The 22497-nt window shown below is 42.5% G+C and overlaps 1 protein-coding gene across 1 annotated transcript in view; it reads left to right on the top strand.

The window, feature by feature from the left end:
• The window catches only part of grik4 (glutamate receptor, ionotropic, kainate 4), a 1339327-nt gene extending 1316868 nt beyond the window's left edge, over nucleotides 1-22459 (top strand). Inside the window, exon 20 of the mRNA XM_034169301.1 lies at nucleotides 21662-22459. Within this exon, the coding sequence (XP_034025192.1) occupies nucleotides 21662-22054 (393 nt within the window). The 3' untranslated portion in view covers nucleotides 22055-22459. The remainder of the gene's footprint in view (nucleotides 1-21661) is intronic.
• Nucleotides 22460-22497: the final 38 nt, after the last annotated feature.

The raw sequence follows: 22497 nt of genomic DNA, 5'->3' as shown, positions 1-22497 counted from the left end.
TTGAGGTGATACTGTCGCTTTAAGGACTTCCCACGGTGCGAGACGTCGCGCAGCGCTCTCAGGCGCTGTCGTCAGCCTGTTTCAAGCTGAAAACCTCCACATTTCAGGACGGATTGCAGCGTCGGGACGCAGCCCGCGGTGCGGTGGCACAGGAAAAACACCTCCGTGTTGATAACCATTTGTAAAATCCAGGCGGCTTTTGATGGCTTTCAGTGGAGTGAGTATATGAGAAATTGTTTAACAGCTGGACATGTTCCAACTTGTCCTTAAGGCTTCCAACGGAGGTGTTTTCCTGTGGCGGAGCGTCGCGGCGGCTGCGAGCCGACGCTGCAATCCGCCCGCACGTCTTTCATTAAAAAAATCTCCTTTAACAGTGGAATATCCAGATAAAATGCTGAAACCGACTTCTTCTGAAACTTCTCTGTTCTCTCACGACGTCCTGGATCAATAGAGCCTGAAATGTGGAGGTTTTCAGCTTGAAACAGGCTGACGACGGCGCCTGGGAGTGCTGCACGACGTCTCGCTCTGTGGGAAGTCCTTAAAGTGACAGTATCACCTCAAAATCTCTCATCAGCCGTTAAAATTTTCACCGAAAACCAGCTTAATTTTTCGAACCGTGTCCACTTCGATGTGTCTCACAGGTTTAGAAAAATGTTTTTTGTCATTTCTGTTTTTCTTCATCAGGATTACCTTTTGGTTTTTGCTGTTAAGTATTTTTGCACTTAGTCACGCCCACCTGAACTTTTCTGTTTCTTCTGTTTGCCATGCCCCCTTCCTGATTCTTCCTACACACCTGCTCTCACTTTTCTCATTTTCTCCTTGATTATTTAAACCCTCTGTTTTCACTTAAGCCCCCAGTTTGTTGATTTTCACAGTCCTCGTACCAGCCTTTTTCATAGCTCTGCCTAGTCTTGCCGTGTCCCGACCCAGCTCTGTTTTTTGACCTCGTCTTGCTTCTGACCACGTACTTTGTTTGCCTGTGTAAAAGATCTGAGCCTGCCTTTTTTGATGACGCCTTTGCCTGCCGACTATCTGTGCCTCTGCATCATTGACTGTCTAACTGTGTACCGAATCCAAGCTTGTTTTGACTGATAAAGCTTTCAATTTCAACTCCACTGTCTGTGAGTTTTTTGCATTTGGGTCCCACAACCTTCTGTGCCACATCACCTGACAATTATGTTGTTTTTGTCTCTTTCTCTAAAATGTATTGTAACATTATTAGTCTATTATTATTGACTATTGTCTATTATGGAGACTGTTATTGTTGTTGCTATAATATATGAATAAATAAATTTAAAAAATTACAATTTGACTCTTTTACGACAACTTTTGGACTACTTTGTGTCTCTAGGGTGAATAGAAAGTCTGTGGGTCATAGAGCTTTCTCTTATCATGCCCCTGTTCTGTGCAATGATCTCCCTGCGTCAACAAACCTCTGTAGAGACTTTCAAGTCTAGACTTAAGACGCACTTGTTTTCTCTTTACTTATGGCTAGTACGAGGTCTGTTAGAAAAGTACCCGACCTTTTTTATTTTTTCAAAAAACCTGATTGGATTTGAATCACGTGTGCTTGCATGAGCCAACCTTGACCTTCGTGCGCAAACGACCGGATCATTTCCAAGTGAACACTGGGATGATGTGGGACCGTCGTGTGATTATCCAAGAAATTGCAGAGAGGTGGACATCAGCACTTTTTTGGCACATTTCACTGTGAAATAAGATTTTGCCATGAAAGAGTGGCGGCGAAATTCATCGGCACGAAGCTGATGGCGCAGCAATAGCGCCTCCATGTTGAAGCCTGACAGGACATGGCCCTGACCATGTCACAGCTTGTCCACAATTCTTGGATAGTCACCCGACTGAAAAGCCATCCGAAAGCCGTCTGAATCTTCCGAAGGTTGATGAGCTGGGCATGTTACAACATGTCCTGTGAGGCTCAACACGGAGGCGCTGTTGCTGACGCCATCAAATTCGTGCCGATGAATTTCGCCGCCACTCTTTTTATGGTAAAATCTTCTTTCACAGTGGAATGTGCCGAAAAAGTGCTGCTGTCAACCTCTTCCGCAATTTCAAGGATAATTACACGACGGTCCCACATCATCCAGCGTTCACTTTGGAAATGATCCGGTCGTTTCAGCATGTTGATGCCGATCGGAGCGCGGCGCAACCCTCCACCGTTGTGCGGACGTCTTTAAACCCAGTTGTACCGCTCCTTAATCTGTGTGATGCCCAGAGGATGCATCACTGAAGCTAGCCGTCTGAATAATCCGAATGGTTTCCACCTGGCTATTGCCCAGTTTGTGGCAAAATTGATGCAGTCGGCCGTGACTCCAGTCGTTCCGCCATTTCCTTGCAAAGAAAAAACGACGAGAGACGACACCCATCCTCACCAAAAGGTGCTTACAAGCAAATGATGCAACTGACAGGGCTGGTGAAAAAAATCACGCATGCGCACGAAGGTTCAAGGTTGGCTCATGCAAGCACAAGTGATTTCAAATCATCAGGTTTTTGAAAAAAATAAAAAGGTCAGGTACTTTTCTAACAGACCTCGTACTAGCCATAAGTAAGAGAAAACAAGTGCGTCTTAAGTCTAGACTTTGAAAGTCTCTACAGAGCTTTGTTGACGCAGGAGATCATTGCACAGAACAGGGGGGCATGATAAGAGAAGCGCTATAGACCCACAGACTTTCTATTCACCCTAGAGACACAACAGACCTTGTATGTTACTATGCTTTTTATTTTTTTTAATCTTTTAATTGTGCTTTTTTAATCTTTAATTAATTTTATCTTGTGTTTTTAGTTGTTGTGGTGAAGTGCCATGAGGTGACGCTGTTGTGAGTTGGTGCTATATAAAATGAATAAATTGCATTGAATTGAATTGAACAGTGAACTCCTCCAGGCTCTCTCTGTGGACAACAAAACATGATCACTGTGAACATGTGCAGTTGTACTTAATATGGCCTGTTGGTGGCATTAATGCAGCAATTACCTGATTTGCTAAATGTTATCTTTCACAAAGAAGAAGACAGGCCTCTTTTCCCCCCCTTTTCGACCCTCTGTTAAAAATATGGTCCAAAATGATAATTAGTCATGTAATTAATTTTTGAGTGTTTTGCATATAGAACAGTCGGAAGAAATTTTGGCAAGAACATGTTTGGCACTGAAAGACCACCACAAACAATGCTGGACCAGCGATCCATTCCCGATTGGTCGCTTGTGACTAACTAAATGTGAAATGCACAACAGCTGTAATAGAGGGCATAACAAAAAACGTCACCCTGGGCACTTAGATTGGTTAGAAAAGCCTGTTTCGCAAAGTTAATACATTTGCTGGTATATTGGGAAATGGAGGCAAAAAAGGTAGAAAATAAAAGAGAAGCACACTGCTGGACTTTAATGTGGAGGCTGTTTCTGTGCTGTGATGAAGAAAAACCCATTTCAGATGTTGTTCCTGTTGCTGTATGAGAGCAAAAACACGGTGGTGTATGTACATTTTGATCCCAGGAAGTACACAAGCACACCGAAAAGTAAGAGAGATTAATTTTAATTCCTTTGGTGTTTAAAGATGGATAAAGTCACCCTTTAGAAGACAATGTTTTACACGCCATCCTGTGATGTGACCTGTCGAATAAATCATTAACGACACGTTTAGTCCTGGAGTCTTATTGTCAGTTCAGAGGCATGAATTTGTCAGGGCAAGTGACTCTTTTTCAAAAAGAAAAAGTGCAATGAGCTTGTTCTGGAAAATATCATATTTTAAAATGAACTTTATTAATTCCTTATCAAGTTATATAAGAACTGAAAGCTGAAAGCAGTTTAGAGCAAGAGCAGTAAGGTTTTAGACTCCTCAGTCAGCTTCCCAAAAAAGTTTTCCCGTAGCTGCAAGTGGGCTTGACATCACAATGTGCGGAGAGTCAGTCAGTCAGTCAGTCAGTCAATCAGTCAGTCATGCACGATTCCATTGTAAGGGAAATAACTTCACTTGTACAGGTCCATTTGGCATATATACTCAACAAAAATATAAACGCAACACTTTGGTTTTGCTCCCATTTTGTATGAGATGAACTCAAAGATCTAAACTTTTTCCACATACACAATATCACCATTTCCCTCAAATATTGTTCACAAACCAGTCTAAATCTGTGATAGTGAGCACTTCTCCTTTTGCTGAGATAATCCATCCCACCTCACAGGTGTGCCATATCAAGATGCTGATTAGACACCATGATTAGTGCACAGGTGTGCCTTAGACTGCCCACAATAAAAGGCCACTCTGAAGGTGCAGTTTGTTTTATTGGGGGGGGGATACCCGTCAGTATCTGGTGTGACCACCATTGCCTCATACAGTGCAACAATCTCCTTCGCATCATCCGTGAAGAGAACCACCTCTCCAACATGCCAAATGCCAGCGAATGTGAGCATTTGCCCACTCAAGTCGGTTACGACGACGACTGGAGTCAGGTCGAGACCCCGATGAGGACGACGAGCATGCAGATGAGCTTCCCTGAGACGATTTCTGACAGTTTGTGCAGAAATTCTTTGGTTATGCAAACCGATTGTTTCAGCAGCTGTCCGAGTGGCTGGTCTCAGACGATCTTGGAGGTAGACATGCTGGATGTGGGAGGTCCTGGGCTGGTGTGGTTACACGTGGTCTGCGGTTGTGAGGCTGGTTGGATGTACTGCCAAATTCTCTGAAACGACTTTGGAGACGGCTTATGGTAGAGACATGAACATTCAATACACGAGCAACAGCTCTGGTGACATTCCTGCTGTCAGCATGCCAATTGCACGCTCCCTCAAATCTTGCGACATCTGTGGCATTGTGCTGTGTGATAAAACTGCACCTTTCAGAGTGGCCTTTTATTGTGGGCAGTCTAGGCACACCTGTGCACTAATCATGGTGTCTATCAGCATCTTGATATGGCACACCTGTGAGGTGGGATGGATTATCTCAGGCAAAGGAGAAATGCTCACTATCACAGATTTAGACTGGTTTGTGAACAATATTTGAGAGAAATGGTGATATTGTGTATGTGGAAAAGTTTAGATCTTTGAGTCCATCTCATACAAAATGGGAGCAAACCCAAAAGTGTTGCATTTATATTTTGTTGAGTGTATATATAATTTCAGAGTCATGGTCATTGGGGAATACTTTGCGTATACTTTGGGAAAATCTTATGTATGTAATAATTAAATTTTTAACTGCCAAATTACCACCAAACCTGGTCTGTGTGTTAGGTATTTTGACCCCAACATGTGTATTGACCTGTATTGATGAGAAGGTCAAGGTCACTGGAGCATACTTTGTGAAAAAATCTGTGAGTGCTATTCTGTCTTATGCTGTGTTTACACATAACGACGGCAAGTCACGAATGCCACGAAGTATACATTCTGGCCGCTGATCACGAATGTGACGATTTGCGGCAGAGGCGTCAGTTTCTTCAGGAACTGCTGGGCAATTCTATGGTAATGGAATTACAACAGCAGCAAAATCTGGACATATGGCATCTAACCACGACAGATTAGCTCAGATTGTAATTCCGTTACCGTAGAATTGCCCTGCTGCATGTTGCTGGAGAATTATCAGGAACCATTATGCATGGTCAGAATAATGTTCCGTGCTGTTGCGCGCTATTGCATGTAACAGCGCATCGTTACGTTCTGTCACATTGTGAATGAGGTGAATTGTCTCCACACACACCCCCATATTCATCCTACTGTCAGTTGCTGAACAGTTTCAGACTGCTCCAGTTTGCTCCTCAGAATCCAAAGCAGAACTTTGTGACTGCACGCTTAATTGGACTCTGTGCCATAGAGTGGCGCAGACAGGAGGAGGGAGGACAGAGAGAGCCAGATGTGTGGCTCCAAGCGGCTCTCGTCTCACTCATTTTCCCCCAAATGCCAGGCACAGGCAGCAGCAGGTGCAGGAGTGCGTTGATGAGCATTGGAACGAAACTTTTACCCAACTTGGCGGTCACTGTCCTTCTTCAGCATACTGCAGCAATGAAACGGGATGCGGGTGCAGCAAGGTTTAATTGTGCGCGCATCAAAGAAGAACGCTGTCACCCTCTGTTAATCAAGACGGATCGAGACGCTCAGTTGCGACCTTCACGACATGAGGCAAAATGAGGGTGGTGCATGACATTTGTGGAAGATTTTTGACAGCCAAAAACATGCTCTATGAAAATCATGAATATTACACACCAACACGCAACTATTAAGAAACCTATTCAGATGTGTTAAGTCACATTAAGAATGTCAGGAATGTGCCAAGAATGATCGAATATGACATTCGTAACGCATCCTGCCTATGTGTAAATGCAGCATAATAATGTGTGTACATGCCAAAATGTGGTCTGGATCAACAAAGCCTTCACGTTGGAAATGATCTGGTTGTTTCAGCGGGGTATGAGCATATCGATCGGCGCTGGGAGCGCGCTGTGCTCTTAGCAGTTGTGGGCCGTCCTTAAAGCAGCAGTAACACTCCTTAATCTGTATAATCCCCATAAAATCGTCCCTGAAAGACATATTAATTTTCCGAACGGTGTCCACCTGGAGGTCTCTCACAGTTTTCTGGAAAAAAATTGATGCAGCAAAGCTCCAAATCGTTCAGACATTTATTCGCAATAAAAATCCGACGGAGAGGGGTGGACCAGTGCTCACACAAAGCCTGCTCACAGGCGAATGACGCAGCCGACAGGCGTGAAAAAACTCACGCATGCGCACGAAGGTTCAAGCTTGGCTGATGCAATCACACATGATTCAAATCCATATGGTTTTTGAAAAAAATAAAAGGTCCGATACTTTTCTAACAGACCTCGTATAGACAGACAAATGCATTCACCCTTGTACACACACCTACGGTCAATTTATACTTCCCAGTTGACCTAACATGCATGTCTTTAGATGTGGGAGGAAGCCGGAGCTGTTGGGGAAGTGTAATGACACGGACCCACAACAGGGGGCGCAAATGAACGGTCAATAGATAGTCCATAAATACAATTTATTGTGGCAAATGTGCACAACAGGTCGAATACTGCTTTTAGACAGTCAATTACAAATACAACAGGTGACGTGTGGGCAGGCCCGAGGGTAGGAGATGCCTATCCAGAGAAGAGCCGGGGCCCACAAGGTTCTGCCGCCAACGAAGACCTGCAGTACACCGAAGCCACCAAGTCCCGAGTCCCCAGGTGGCCTCTACTTCAGCTGTCAGATCCGGTACTGCTGGCAGGAACAAAAACAGGTTAATGGTGGGTGTGTGGACACCCAGTAAGCAGTCAGCAACTCACAATGTTTATCCACTTGGAGGGAACACCTCCACCTCCAACTCTGGAACCAGTTAACAGCAGAGCCTGAACTACTACTTAAAGTAAGTGGAATGAGGAGTGAAGATCGTCACTCCCCCACCGTCCACAAACCCAGCTCCAGCTGTAAGTAGAGTTCCAGGTACTCTTGCAAAAAGTTCAGAACAAACAAGGTATGTGCGTTCGGCACAGAAACAACGGCTGAGAGAATTACCTGAGTGGTAAACTGATATCTCGGCAGAGATGTGGTGTCTCCTCCAGGCTTTTATGGTGCAGTGATGATGATAACTGACAGCTGGTAGTCCTGGCTCCTGGGTGTGACTGCGCCCTCTGGTGCCTGAAACCCGACTACAGGCAGGGCGCCCTCTGGCATTGGCCAGCAGATACCTCCTCTTCGGGCGGCCCACAGAACAGGAGCACCCAGAGGGACCTTACACAAACAAGGGAAGAATGTGCAAACTCCACACAATAAGGTCCCAGATGGGAAGCGATCCCACAGCCTTCTTGCTGGGAGGCAACCGTACTAATCACTAAGCCACTGTGCTGGTGACATTTCTGCATGATCATGGAATTATGGTATGTTTAACATCAAACCATACCCCAATATTTAAGTGTAAAAGGTAGAAAAATTTCATTTTTGCATAATTTGTATCCATAAAAGAAACTTCAGTAAATTCTTGATAGGTATGGGGAATATTCTGAAAGTGACACAAACTCTCAAAGCAGTTTTAAAAAAAATCATAAAAAATAAAATTGCCTCTGCATCTGACCTAAGGCCATATTGACTGTCATTTTAGAATATGCCTGTAAATTATAAGATGACATATACTTTATTGATCTCACAGTGGAGAAATTACGTTTACACTCCAGTTACCTCAGACAGCAATTAGTCCCACAATTATTACTTGTTTACTGTAATAATGGCACACATCAGAATTAAAGACAGCACATACACATTTGACATTGTTTATGTGCACTAAGTTTGAAGAAGTCCGTTGTCTGAATTGAGGCAAGTGGGTGAAGGCCACGCAGCAACCCTGAGATGCACCGCCGTCAGCTTGGGGGGAGTAACGGGGGCTGCAGCTAAAACTGCACCGCCCCCGCAGAAGGGGAAAGGAGTGACGTGAGCAGGCACCGGTGTGGGCAGTGTTGATGGGGGATAGGAGGGGGTCGGGGGAGGGAATGGAGCATGCTTCAGTCCTGTGAAAAGCAGTTTATTGTCTTTGTGAGTTGAGATAAGAAACAGCCAAATGATCCCCAGGCCGAAGAAATTCCTCTGGGCGGAAAACAGTCGGGCAATTTGACCTTCAGGCTTGATAAGCCTGTAATGTTATGGTTTACGCAGTGAAAAACACTTTTTAACAGTTCCACTTGAACAACCAAATCCTAATTATGAATTAAGAATATTCCCAATTATGAATTAAAAATATTCACCGGCCTCTGGAATCTTCAACTTCAACTGCAAGGCACGCATCTGCTCCAAGATGTCATCCAATTTACGTCTGAGTTCAAGAGTCGTCGCAGTCTGAGAATGCACTGCCTTGCCAACCTCGTTAATCATGACGGACAAGCGAGGGGCCGTGGTTCTTGATGCCGCTGTCTTGTCAGTTTTCCGGTAGATCAGGGCAGCACATAAGCCAAAAAGTACCAGCCCTGCTACCATAAGACCAAAAATGAATAAATCCTCAACATCCTCAACGGAGAAAGGCGCCAAGCATGCCACACGCCAGGAACTCCAGGAGTCGAGAACATAGCCCGCAGGATACGTTCCATCTGGGCAGGTAGGATCCCCCGGTCCTGACCTTCTTGTACAAAAAATGGTGTCAATAGTATTCAGAGACCAGCTGATCAATTCCATGGTTAATCCAATAGTAGTCCAATAGATCCAGAATCCAATATAATTTGAGGAATTCACAGTCTGGTGAAGTAGGGACTTGAAGGTCAAAGCAGAGAACAGAGAGAGATAAGGGAGAGTGGAGGAGATGCGACCGCCCTCGTCGGAGTCCCAAGCTGAATCTTATGAATTCTTAATTTAAAAAAAATAATAATCAATACCATTTTGTTAAAATCACCCCTTGCCTTTTAAAATGACCTGTACACAAACAAGTGATTGATAGGAGAACGTCATCTCTCCAGTACTGATTTTAAAAAATATTCACCCAGGTTATCTTGGAAACAAGCATGCAGGCTCAGAAAATTACACATTCTGTCCAAAGATGTTTTTGGACACTTCATCGGGTGTATGTTTGTTGACTTTTCTGCTCTTTGCCTTCCAGGGTCAGTGTACCGTGATGAGTTTGACCTGGCCATCCTCAAACTGCAGGAGGACAATCGTTTGGAGATCCTCAGAGGAAGTGGTGGGATGGTGGCAAGTGTCCAAAGGAGGAGGATCACCGTGCCAAGGTTTGACCCTGTTTAATTCTCTGTTTTGAGCTCCATTTCAGATTATTTGATCATGTTACTGATTTTCTTGACCTCTTATCTTTCTTACTTCAGCAAATATTTCTTTTTGTCCTTTGTCTCTCCTCCGTTACTCAAACTTGTCTCTGCAGGTCTGGGTATGGAAAACATCGGTGGTATTTTTGTAGTGCTGGTGTGTGGCCTGCTGGTGGCAATCTTCATGGCAGTGGTGGAGTTTGTGTGGATGTTGAGACAGACACCAGGAACTGAGGTGAGAGAGGGTTGTCTAACCTGCTTCTGCTTTGTCTCCCTCTTCCTCAATGGCTTCTTCACCCTCATGGAACTTGTCGGTTTTCCCACAATGCACAGTTTTGACACAACATGCTGTAGACTTCTTTGTTGTACTTTGCAGCCAGCCACCGTCCATCCTGCATGTAGAACAGGTAGCTGAGTGGATAAGGAGCTGTCCTGCCAGTACGTAGACCTGGGTTTGACTCCCATTCGTGCTACCTGTCTATATGCTTGGACAGTCCTCACTATAGCTGTAAATGGGTACTGGATTGACCTGGACAAGTAACCTGCGTCAGACTGGCATACTGTCCAGAGGGAGTAACCGATTCTCATCCACTTCAAGCAATGGAATCCAGAGATAAGCACCGGCACCAACAGGCCTCAGGGCCAATATAGAACTTACTTCATCTTTCATCAAACCCATGAGACACAACTAAAAGTGCTGGTCAGAAAATGTCAATTTCAAGAAAATCTAATATGAAAATATCTTTGTCATAAAATCAGGCATTAAATCTTCTTGTATTTATGCATCACTTAATAATTCTTAATGTCGAAAGTGTTTGTAGATTGGTCAACTTTGTTGATTGTGAGATAGGAGCAATTTTGTTTTTGGACTTTTTTGTTTCTGTGAGTTGCAGGTTTCACCTTTCACCAAATATTCCCAGAGAACCTCCACAATGTTTTTAGACCTTCTAGGTTGGTTTGGTAGCTTAAACCACAGTTGGACCCTGCTTGTCACCAGGTAGTGATCACTTGACATCTCTGCCCCTCTCTTCACCCCACTGTCTGAGATATCAGACCTGTAACCATGTGGTGCACATGCACATTCAACAGTCAGATTCCTCTCTGCGATATGAAGTTGCATCTGTCTTGTTCAAAAAAAGAAAATGGCATTCAGCCAGAGACTTGTGAGTATCCCCACACCCAGCTGGCGCCTCTCACCCTGAACATCTCCAGCCACTCTCCAGGACTTTGGTTCTAGAGTCCATGCTGTGCATTGAGGTGAGCTGGACTATGTCCAGTTGGTATTGCTCAACCTCCAGCACCAGAATGGATCTGTCCTCAACAGTGAGGTGATGTTCCACATTTCAAGAGTCAAGTACCATAACCGAGTGTCAGTTTATGTGGGTTAACATCCCTTAGTTCTCTCCTTGTGAGTGGTGGGTCCACATAGAGGTAACAACATGTTGTTTCTTTGGACTGAACGCGACTCGGCCCTTTGGCTATAGGCACCACGTACTCACCTGTGAGCTCTTCACCCCAAGCCTGGCTCTGGCAGAAGGTTCTGGTTTCCATAATCCAGGTCTTGTAGCACTTTCTGTTGTCAGTCATGAAAGTGTCAACTTGAATTGTCTAAAATTGTGACTTCAGTACTTTTAGCACCCAGGTCTTCAAATAAAATCTTGGATTAGTTTATGTTTCTAAAGGAACCCCTTAAAGGAATACCTCAGCAGAAGTGTAGACAGTTTGTCAGTTTTCACTTCTGTGATCAGTGTAACTTTTGGCAAGTACAGAAAAAAGAATTATGGGTAATCAAAGGGTGCAGTGCCTTTTTGATGACATGACATGCAGCTCTTTAAACTGCCAAGATCATATTGTCTACGTTGCATCGGCAACGAAGTTGATTGTTGAATTTACTGTTGCGGTCAAGCGACAGTCTTAAACTATAACAAAGAAAAAGCAAAAATGGAGGATCTCAGTTGTTACACCAAACAGCAAGAAATGCAGCTGAAATTCAACAAGCAGGACTTTCAAATGAATGCTTTCTTTTTATTTCACTAAGAGTGAAACAGTCCTATCTATGTCAGTACCCACTGAGCGTAAAGGCAAAGGACTACTTCTTTGCATCTTATGTTGATTTTCACAAATCACTTGATTCAGTTGACCAGGCTATTCTCTTTATGGAGCAAACTTTGAATTTGTACCAGTGAAAACTGCCATTTGGCACAGTTGTGTCCTGGCTCCTACACCGCTTGCATTGACTGGGTGCTGAATAGGGTTTTGAAAGTCAACGGCTTCAGTGCCTTTGTTGGCAAGCAAAGGTTTATTGACTTTGACTTTGTGGATGATGCTGTGATCTTTGTGGAAGCCGTGGGTACCCTGACTGTAGCACTGAGTAAGTAATGTCTCAGCTTGCAATTGTCCTGGATCAAGACAATGATCCAAGCTTTCAATGACTTCCTGGACTCAGCCATTAGAAGGTATCTGAATGCAGCAAAATTGTTGAACTTCAAGAGACACTGGCTAATCTCAGCAGTGACATTCATGTCTCTGCCTTTGGGTCTTCATCCTTTGAGATGGAGAAACACCTGAGAAGAGCTTATGGAGTCATGGGGTCATTGAGCAGAGGTGTTTGGCAATGCCAGTATCTTTGCAACAAATGAAAGGTCTCAATCTTTAGGTTCCTGTTGCTTCCTCAGTTACTGAGTGCTTGTGAGATTTGGACACTATCCAGTGATTGTTAGGTGACAAGTGAATACCTTTGTCTCTTCAGAGGATCCTGGGGTACTGCTGGAACTACTTTGTGGCATATGAGTGGTTACTTAGGGAAACTCGGCCTCCAGTCGTAAAGTTTCACCAGTCATCCAGCCAGCTTCTTCCAGTAAATTGATGTGGAAGCCCAGTCTTATACACTTCAGTGAGAAAGCTTGTACTTACAACCAAACATTAACATCCAAATCAACAGTGGCAATGGCGCCAGTGTCGACCGTGAGAATGGTTAAGTTGCCCTCAAACACGTCATTAACTTTGGCGCCCCCTAATCTTCCTGTGGAGAACTGATTTTAAATTTCAGTTGTGTTTTGGCTTCTTCCCCAGCTGACAGATTTTTTTTTTTCTGTTTTTACATCAGTTATGTCTTTTATGCCCCCCTCAAACCATCTGCTCCCAAACAACACCTTTGCGGAGAGCAATGGTGGCATCTTGGACAGAAAGATTTCTCTATGACTTAAAAAAAAAGTTGAAATATAGCACCATAGTGAGGGAGTACTCATAAAATCAAGGACTGATTGCTTTCGTTTAGCATTTATGACCCAACTTGTTAATACAGCCATGCTTTAATTTACGGTTATGTATGATTTGATTGACACTCAACACCGATGACGGACGATGATGGGCACTCGTTTTTATGCGCCGGTGCAAATGTGCATCAGTAATGAAGCAGAATCTGAAAACGGCTTTTAAAGATTTCCGAGGTGGCTCCATAAAAAAGCAAACTTCTGCCACAGTGACAAGTATACGTATTGATATGCAATAGTTGTGTTTGTGTTGACTGTAATCCTACAAATTATACGTGTAAACATGAAACTGTCAATATTCAGCACTGAGGATTAAAGCATGACTGTGATGATGAATGTCCCAAAAAAACAGCTGTTTGGTATTAAGGGAGTGGTTTTGCCAGGATTTGGGAGGCAGGGCGGATATAGGTAATTCTTCAGTGAAGCAGTTGTTCTGTTCACTGAAGCATAGCAACAAAAATGGCACAGAAAAACAGTAAAAAAGAATTTTGTTATTTCTTCTTCCTTTGCAAAACACCTGATAACTGTCTTTTCAAATGGACTTTAATTTAATTTAATTTACCGTGACTTTAATTCAGTAAACATTCAAGGTGTTAAAGTCAAAAACCTACTCATGTGATTTCTTTTTCAGAAGGTGGAAAATCACGCGCAAGCGTATGTGCACGTGGAAAGTGCACGTGCAGTGCACGTGGACCAATGGTCGCGCTGTGCTGTTTTTGTGTCAGTGAGGAGAGAGCAGAACAGATAACACAAATTGAAAAAAAAAAAGTGAAAGTGTTTCATCTTCATGGTTTGCAGGGAAAACAGACATGATGGGATTTATTGGCACGCTTATATTTTAATGACAGAATGTTAAATATGTTGAGAAATTAATGCAAGTGAGCAATTCTGTGTCAGCAGAATGTGTAATAAAATCTCAGCAACAACAAAGCAAAGAAAATACTGCCCGTGTCAAACTGCCGTCTTCACTGTTTGTTAACATGGCAACCGAAATGCAACTTGTTGCAGTAGCCTGTTTGCTGTTTTTATTTTCTCGCTTTTCTGTGTAAATGCAAAGAAATAGAAGAAGTTGCAGATTTCTTCAACGCATCGCAATCATGTCATGTTAATTAATGTAATTAATTTGTAATTTATAATAATAATAATATAATAATAATTAATAGTATTGATAATTAATTAATTAGTAATTAAGTACTACTAATAATTAATCAATATTAGTAATAATATTTTTTGATTAATCATTAATTGATTGATTAGTAATTAATGAATTAGTAATTAAAATAAATAAACACTTGAAATATATCAGTCTGTGTGCAATGAATGTATACATTATACAAGTTTGACTTTTTGACAGGAATTACTGAAATAAATCAACTTTTTCATGATATTCTAATTATATGATCAGCACCTGTATGTATGTTATGGGCTGCATCGTTCTTTTTCAAATTCTCCCACTTTTTGCATCCAGCCCCATTTTCCTTTAGAAATTTCCTTGACAAATAATATCAGTCTGTTAGGACGTCAGGTTATGTGTTACACATATACATGTGTGTGAATATATTTTCCAACTTATTCCCATTGATGAAACTTCTCATTTTCTGCCTGAAAGCTTATTAGGAGATGAGTGTGCTCAGGGCTTCCTGTTTGTTTACAAAATACACACACATTACAGACCTTGAAATCCAACAGCAGGGGTTGCTATTATCCAAAGATTTATGAACATACAAATTAACGTGCTTATGCTTTATCATGATTTTCTCCATTGTGAGATATAAAAGTGTCTTATCGTAGCGTTCATGTGTATATGCATTATAACGCCTCAGCGCACAAGCGAAGTTACGATATTCTTCAGAACAACAATATACACAACAACTGCCTGTAAAGTTTTTTGGCAAGTTATAACTTTCTAAACAGCGTAATTTGTAATGAAAGCCGTTTCATTTGTGTGGCTCTTTCGGCGCCAGGTTTGTTTTTTCGGAGACAGCGGTAAGCTCCTCCTACCCCTCCAAACGGAGTGTGCATCCAGATTCACGATTTGAAGCCCTTCGCCTTCCTCTCCGCCTCGCTCCAAAAAGAGAATTGAGACACCCCTCTGTCTCTCGTGCCCGCGCAAAACGGAGGGTAAGGGGTAAGGGGAAGGGCCAAAGGGTAGAATTGAGATTCAGCCTTAGACTTCATTTACGTCAATCATTAATAAATACAAGCACTGCAATACCATATGGTGACTCTGTCTGGAGTAGGCAATTCTCAAAAACCTATAGAACCTTTACTGTCTTTGCACACACACACATATATATATATATATATATATATATATATATATATATATATATATATATATATACACGAGGTCTGTCCATAAAGTAACGGACCTTTTTATTTTTTTCAAAAACTATATGGATTTGAATCACGTGTGATTGCATCAGCCAAGCTTGAACCTTTGTGCGCATGCGTGAGTTTTTTCACCCCTGTCGGTTGCGTCATTCGACTGTGGGCAGGCTTTGAGTGAGCACTGGTCCACCCCCCTCGTCGGATTTCTTTTGTCTGGGAACTGGCTGAGTGACTGCAGCTTTGCTTCATGAAATTTTTTTCAGAAACTGTTAGAGACAGCCAGTTGGAAACCATTCGAAAGATTCAGATGGATATCGGTGAAGATTCTGTCGGCGTCACGCGGATTAAGGACTGTTAAAACCTTTTTAAAGACGGCCCACAACGGCGGAGGGTGCGCGGTGCACCGAGTGGTCATCGACAGGCTGGATCGACCAGATCATTTCTAAACTGAATGCTGTGTTGATCCGGGACATTGTGTGACTACCACAGAAATGGCAAGGGAGCTGGACATAGCACTTTTGTGGCACATTCCACTGTTACAGGAGATTTTGTAATGAAAGACGTGCGGAGGATTTCGTGCGTCGGCACGGAACTGCTCATGGCACGCAACAAAAAAAAACACCTCCATTTTGGAAACCATTCAGAAGATTCAGACGGCTTTCGATGGCTTTCAGTCGAGTGAGTATCCGAGAAACTGTGTAACAGCTGGACATGCCACAACATGTCCTGTGAGACTTCGAACACGGAGGTGTTTTTTGTTGCGCGCCATGAGAGGCTCCGTGCCGACGTGCGAAATCCTCCGCACATCTTTCATTACAAAATCTCCTGTAACAGTGGAATCAACAAGAATATTAACGCAACACTTTTGGTTTTGCTCCCATTTTGTATGAGATGAACTCAAAGATCTAAAACTTTTTCCACATACACAATATCACCATTTCCCTCAAATATTGTTCACAAACCAGTCTAAATCTGTGATAGTGAGCACTTTTCCTTTGCTGAGATAATCTATCCCACCTCACAGGTGTGCCATATCAAGATGCTGATTAGACACCATGATTAGTGCACAGGTGTGCCTTAGACTGTCCACAATAAAAGGCCACTCTGAAAGGTGCAGTTTTGTTTTATTGGGGGGGGATACCAGTCAGTATCTGGTGTGACCACCATTTGCCTCATGCAGTGCAACACATCTCCTTCGCATAGAGTTGATCAGGTTGTCAATTGTGGCCTGTGGAATGTTGGTCCACTCCTCTTCAATGGCTGTGCGAAGTTGCTGGATATTGGCAGGAACTGGTACACGCTGTCGTATACGCCGGTCCAGAGCATCCCAAACATGCTCAATGGGTGACATGTCCGGTGAGTATGCCGGCCATGCAAGAACTGGGACATTTTCAGCTTCCAAGAATTGTGTACAGATCCTTGCAACATGGGTCAGTGCATTATCCTGCTGCAACATGAGGTGATGTTCTTGGATGTATGGCACAACAATGGGCCTCAGGATCTCGTCACGGTATCTCTGTGCATTCCAAATGCCATCAATAAAATGCACCTCTGTTCTTCGTCCATAACAGGCGCCTGCCCATCCCATAACTCCACCACCACCATGGGCCACTCGATCCACAACATTGACATCAGAAAACCGCTCACCCACATGACACCACACACGCTGTCTGCCATCTGCCCTGAACAGTGTGAACCGGGATTCATCCGTGAAGCGAACACCTCTCCAACGTGCCAAACGCCAGCGAATGTGAGCATTTGCCCACTCAAGTCGGATACGACGACGAACTTGAGTCAGGTCGAGAACCCGATGAGGACGACGAGCATGCAGATGAGCTTCCCTGAGACAGTTTGTGCAGAAATTCTTTGGTTATGCAAACCGATTGTTTCAGCAGCTGTCCGAGTGGCTGGTCTCAGACGATCTTGGAGGTGAACATGCTGGATGTCGAGGTCCTGGGCTGGTGTGGTTACACGTGGTCTGCGGTTGTGAGGCTGGTTGGATGTACTGCCAAATTCTCTGAAACGACTTTGGAGACGGCTTATGGTAGAGAAATGAACATTCAATACACGAGCAACAGCTCTGGTTGACATTCATGCTGTCAGCATGCCAATTGCACGCTCCCTCAAATCTTGCGACATCTGTGGCATTGTGCTGTGTGATAAATACATCTTTCAGAGTGGCCTTTTATTGTGGGCAGTCTAAGGCACACCTGTGCACTAATCATGGTGTCTAATCAGCATCTTGATATGGCACACCTGTGAGGTGGGATGGATTATCTCAGCAAAGGAGAAGTGCTCACTATCACAGATTTAGACTGGTTTGTGAACAATATTTGAGGGAAATGGTGATATCGTGTATGTGGAAAAAGTTTTAGATCTTTGAGTTCATCTCATACAAAATGGGAGCAAAACCAAAAGTGTTGCGTTTATATTTTTGTTTAGTGTATATATATATATATATATATATATATATATATATATATATATATATATATATATATATATAAAACTCTGCATTTAACCATCCTAATTACAGTTAGACACAATCTAACCACTAGGGGCAGTGAGCAGCCACAGTCCAGCACCTGGGGAGCAACTCCAGATGTAGAGATGCTGCCTTGGTCAGGGGCAGTGAAAGGAGCAGACCCTAAATAAGCATGATTTTGATTGTGGGAGGAAACCGGAGTGCCTGGAAGAAACCCACACAGACATGGGGAGAACATGCAAACTCCACACAGGAAGGGTGGGAATCGATCCCACAACCTTCTTGCTGTGAGGCACAAGTTCTAACCCCTAAGCCATATATATCTTCTGTTCCACTCCACCATAAAGCTGAATAACTGCTCATGTTACAGAGAAATGTTGCACAGTTTCTCCACAAAAAAAAATTCCTTCAGAGTTGTCTGGGTTAGGACTGCACGATATATCGTTTCATTTTTCATGACTAACCAGCAAAACAACATTGAATTTACCCGAATAAAGGATGCTGGTAATGCGAATGCGTGACCTGCACCTTCTCCCTCACTTCACTGCATGGGTCAATCATGTTGTCAGCTGAAAAAAAGACATCTTGTCTTGTTTTCAGTGACCGAAAACAATTCACCCAGAGCATGTTATTATAACACTGAAGGACTTCTTTTAAAATGTTGTTTATTGTTCAGCAATTTCCATGATAAGGAATTAAAGTATTTCTAAACGGTGTGTTCCAAAACAAGGGTATCTTCCAATAATAGTCTTTTGCTGACTGTGATGATGAATCCAGCTGAAATGACGAAGCAGGTCAGAATCAAAGACTTTATTTACTCAATTTGCTGCTTTGAAACGTTCTGGCCTTCTGCTGCTACAGTGATTTTCCAAGTAATTATTCTTTTACGTCATTACAAGTTTCAGAGCTTTAATCAGGTCACCGGACAGGCTGTGTGTGAATGTGAACACAGCTTCTGAAAAACAGCTGTGGAGTGCAGCTTTTCTGCCAAAGTCACATTGATAAATCAGCTGTTCATCCTGTTGATCAAAACTCTGATTGAATCCAAATAAAGGCATATTTTTAATAGTTAAACTTTGTTCACTTGAAGTGTATGTTCTGTTTCTTCTGCTTGCTGATCAGTCAGTGGATTAACACACAGCAATTTGTTTTTTAAAAATACACAAACACACTGCTTCATTTTAAATGCTCACAATACATGTATTTCAGATGATCAGCATGAACCCTCTTTGTCTTGAGAGGCTTTATTTTCAGTTTACCACTGTGGAAAGTTGTAACTTCTGCTACTACATTGACGAGCTGCTTACACCCATCTTCTTCTCTGTTTTTTGTGAAAGTTCCACAAAACACTAACACAGTGGAAGTGTTACAGTGCCACTTACAGGCCTGGAATACATACAGTATTTTCATCCGTCTTCACACTGTAAACCCAAACAAGTTAGCAGAAATACTGAGGTAATCAGTTACCACAACAATTCTGAGTTCAGAAACTTAAAGTCAATTGTTCCCAGAACTTAAAAGTTGTGATTATATGCAGTGGTGGGCACAGCTAACCAAAAAGTTAGCTTCGATAACAGATAATCAGCTAACTGAAAAGTTATCTTTTATAAAGCTAAACTGATAAACCACCCAAAAATTTATCGGAAGCTACAGCTAACCAATAACTTCCAGTATTGTCTCGGTACATTTACAACTACTAACATGCTGATTTTGAGTTTTAACACCACAGTCGCTTCAGGTAGCATCACAGGTGACTACAGACCCAAACAATGAGTCAGCATTTCTGTCTTTGAGCTCTGTGCTCACAGCTAGAAGCTCCTGTTTAGTACATAATTTGCAGCAGTGAAACAGTTGAGAGGAGCAGCAAAGCTCAACTCTCTACTCAATAGTAGTGTCACCGTGAGGCGGAGGTCTTGGAAAATAAAGCAGTGCTGACATATGGTTTTGATTTATAAATAAAATTAATACAGATAGAATAACTCCATTAATGTCAATTCTGTCATTTGTACAAAGTTAAAATATAACCTATATCTTTTAATTTTAAATAATGCACTAATTCTGAAGTTTTGTAACAAACGCAGACAGATGCCAAATTGATTATGGGTAAAATGTGACTCCACTAACACTGATTGGTTGACTCATTCATTCTATGTAAAAACCAACACATTAATGTGAGGTGTGTGTGTTGGTGTTTACATATAAATGTGCTTTTGTAAAATATGCCTTTTTTATTGGTTAAATAAAAAAGCCATTTGCAAAAAGCCAAAAAGTCAAGTTGTGAACTGATTTGACAACCATCTGATATAACTGGGGTCAAAATAAATAGAACACTGCCATCTACTGGCGCCCAGACGCTCATACTGCCATAAACACTACTGGCCAGTCGATGGCAGTAGAGACCGTGAAAACTTACCAAAACAAAATTCCAGATAATCCGTTTCTGCTACGTTTAAGATGCGTGGAATTTAATAAACGCAAACTGAATTTCAGACATTATATATATTACTCTGGAACAAAGACGACAGACAGTGTTTGACATAAGCAGGACTCTAAATACCAAACAGGAATCGATTGCAATGATTCCAATTGAAAATAATGGAGAAGCAACCTGGGCTTCTTATGTCATTTTTACATAAAACAAACACAATAACAATGTCTATAAACCCAGAGAATATATTCACAAGAGTTTTAGGCACAATATACAAAGAGTTTAATGCTGCTGTCCGTGTGGAGCCTGATCAGAGCATCTCAAATGCATTTCTTCTTTCATGAATGTACTGAGATTACCCATAATGCACCTGCACACAGCATGTCCACACTAAAACCTTCAAAATGAGTGCATTACTTTAAAACTAAAACATATATCTGATATTTTCACTTTATAAAACTTTAGACATGATGTTAATTTAAACAGCTTGTCCAAAATTAGTTTGGTTAAAATTTTAACCATAAGTTAAAACTGTATGCCTCTGTATGACTTGGGTGATATTGCCATCATAACAGTATGGGGTCAAAAGAAATTAGCTTTTTTCTTTTCTGTGACCAGTTCTCCTTTGCCTGCAGAGGATAGAGTAGTTTCTTTTGGAACCAGTTCTCCTCTGTTCGCAGAAGATAGAATTGCACATCTATTATAAAACATTTAACAGGTAGGTACCTAACTAATTTTAGACTTAATAGGTGTTTGTAACTGTTAAGCTTTGTTCACCATGCCTGCAAAAATATGTTAGCAGTTTAAAAATTATCTGACCAAACCTTATTGGAAGATAATTGGTCTGATGATGGTTTTCAAAGTTATCTGAAAAGCTAATCAGATAATGAAAACATTATCCTCGATAATTAGCAGATTAGTGGAACTGTTCCCACCACTGATTATATGTTACTTGTACCTCATGATTACAATTAAAGTGTTCATTAAGTAAAAGTAAGCCTCTAGTTTAAACTGGATTAGTATGGAAAAATGTGGCTTTGTTGTCAAAATCCATTTGATTATCTCTGAATTTTCTGCTGTATGACACAGTGATGTGCTTTTTATTTACAGTTTCCTCAGTTTTTTAAATGAAATGATTATTTGAGTGTTAAAGTTGTTGCAGAGTTTTAAAAAAATGTCTGTTATTGAAAAAAGTAAAGTCTGTGAGGTGAATACTGATTGGCTGTGATTTCCACTGTGAGTTCATAGAAGATAACGGTGGCGTTTGTCTGTTGTTTGTCTGTGATGTGTATCAGTCTGTCCCGGCTGAGTCAGTCAGTCAGTGAGTTGTCCGGCCTCTCTTCCTTTCTCTCCCTCTCTTATCCCCCTCTCCCCTCTCTTTCTCCCCCCGTCTGTGTGCCTGCAGCAGTCCGTATGCGAGGAGATGATGCGGGAGCTCCAGGGGATCGTCTTCTGTCATGACAGTCTGCAGGTGCGGCGCCGGCGAGCGTCTTCCATGCTGCGGCAACGCCCCCTGCCGCTGGAGGAACGCCGGGCGCGAGCTGCGGCCGTGAGCCTCAGCAACGGTAAGCTGTGCGGGGGCACCGGACTGCCCGAACCCCTTTCCCACAGACTGGCACAGGAGGCCGCCCTCGTTGCGAGGGGATGCAGCCACATCCGCATTTGCCCAGAATGTCGACGCTTTCAGGGACTGAGGATGCGCCCTGGAGCTGCCGCCGCCAGGGCCCTGCCTTCTCCCACGCATAGCGAGGAGAGCATAGAGTGGGACAAGACCACAAACAGCAGTGAACCTGAATAACGCCCATCCAGTCCAAAATACTCACACGGGACTGTTTCCCAGCAGCCCAGGGATTTTCCAGGGATCAAAGGTCGTGTGTTTTTCAATTCAGCCATCCGGAGCTTAATTTGGGTAGACTGGACAATTCCATGGACGGCGTTATGCCTCAGAGGCATCAGGAAGCAGTCAATTTTGGAATCTGCTTGAGTACATTTTTCCTTAGTCACAGGAAAAACTGATGAGTCATGTCTTGTTACGGTCTGTCCCCATTGGTCTTCTGCTCTATGTGAAACAGGACAGACAGCTAGGGGGCCTTTTGTACTATGCAGTATTTTAAGTTTTTAATCATTGTGCTCTTTTACTTTCTTTATAAATTATTTCTGTCCTCTGTCAGGTTATAAATATTGATATTCTATTGTTCTTTGGAAAAAAAAATATAGTTTTTGTTCGTTTGTTTTTTTTTT

Source organism: Thalassophryne amazonica, chromosome 4, assembly GCF_902500255.1.
Source record: "Thalassophryne amazonica chromosome 4, fThaAma1.1, whole genome shotgun sequence".
Classification (NCBI taxonomy): domain Eukaryota; kingdom Metazoa; phylum Chordata; class Actinopteri; order Batrachoidiformes; family Batrachoididae; genus Thalassophryne; species Thalassophryne amazonica.
This window is presented reverse-complemented; position numbering and strand designations above follow the sequence as displayed.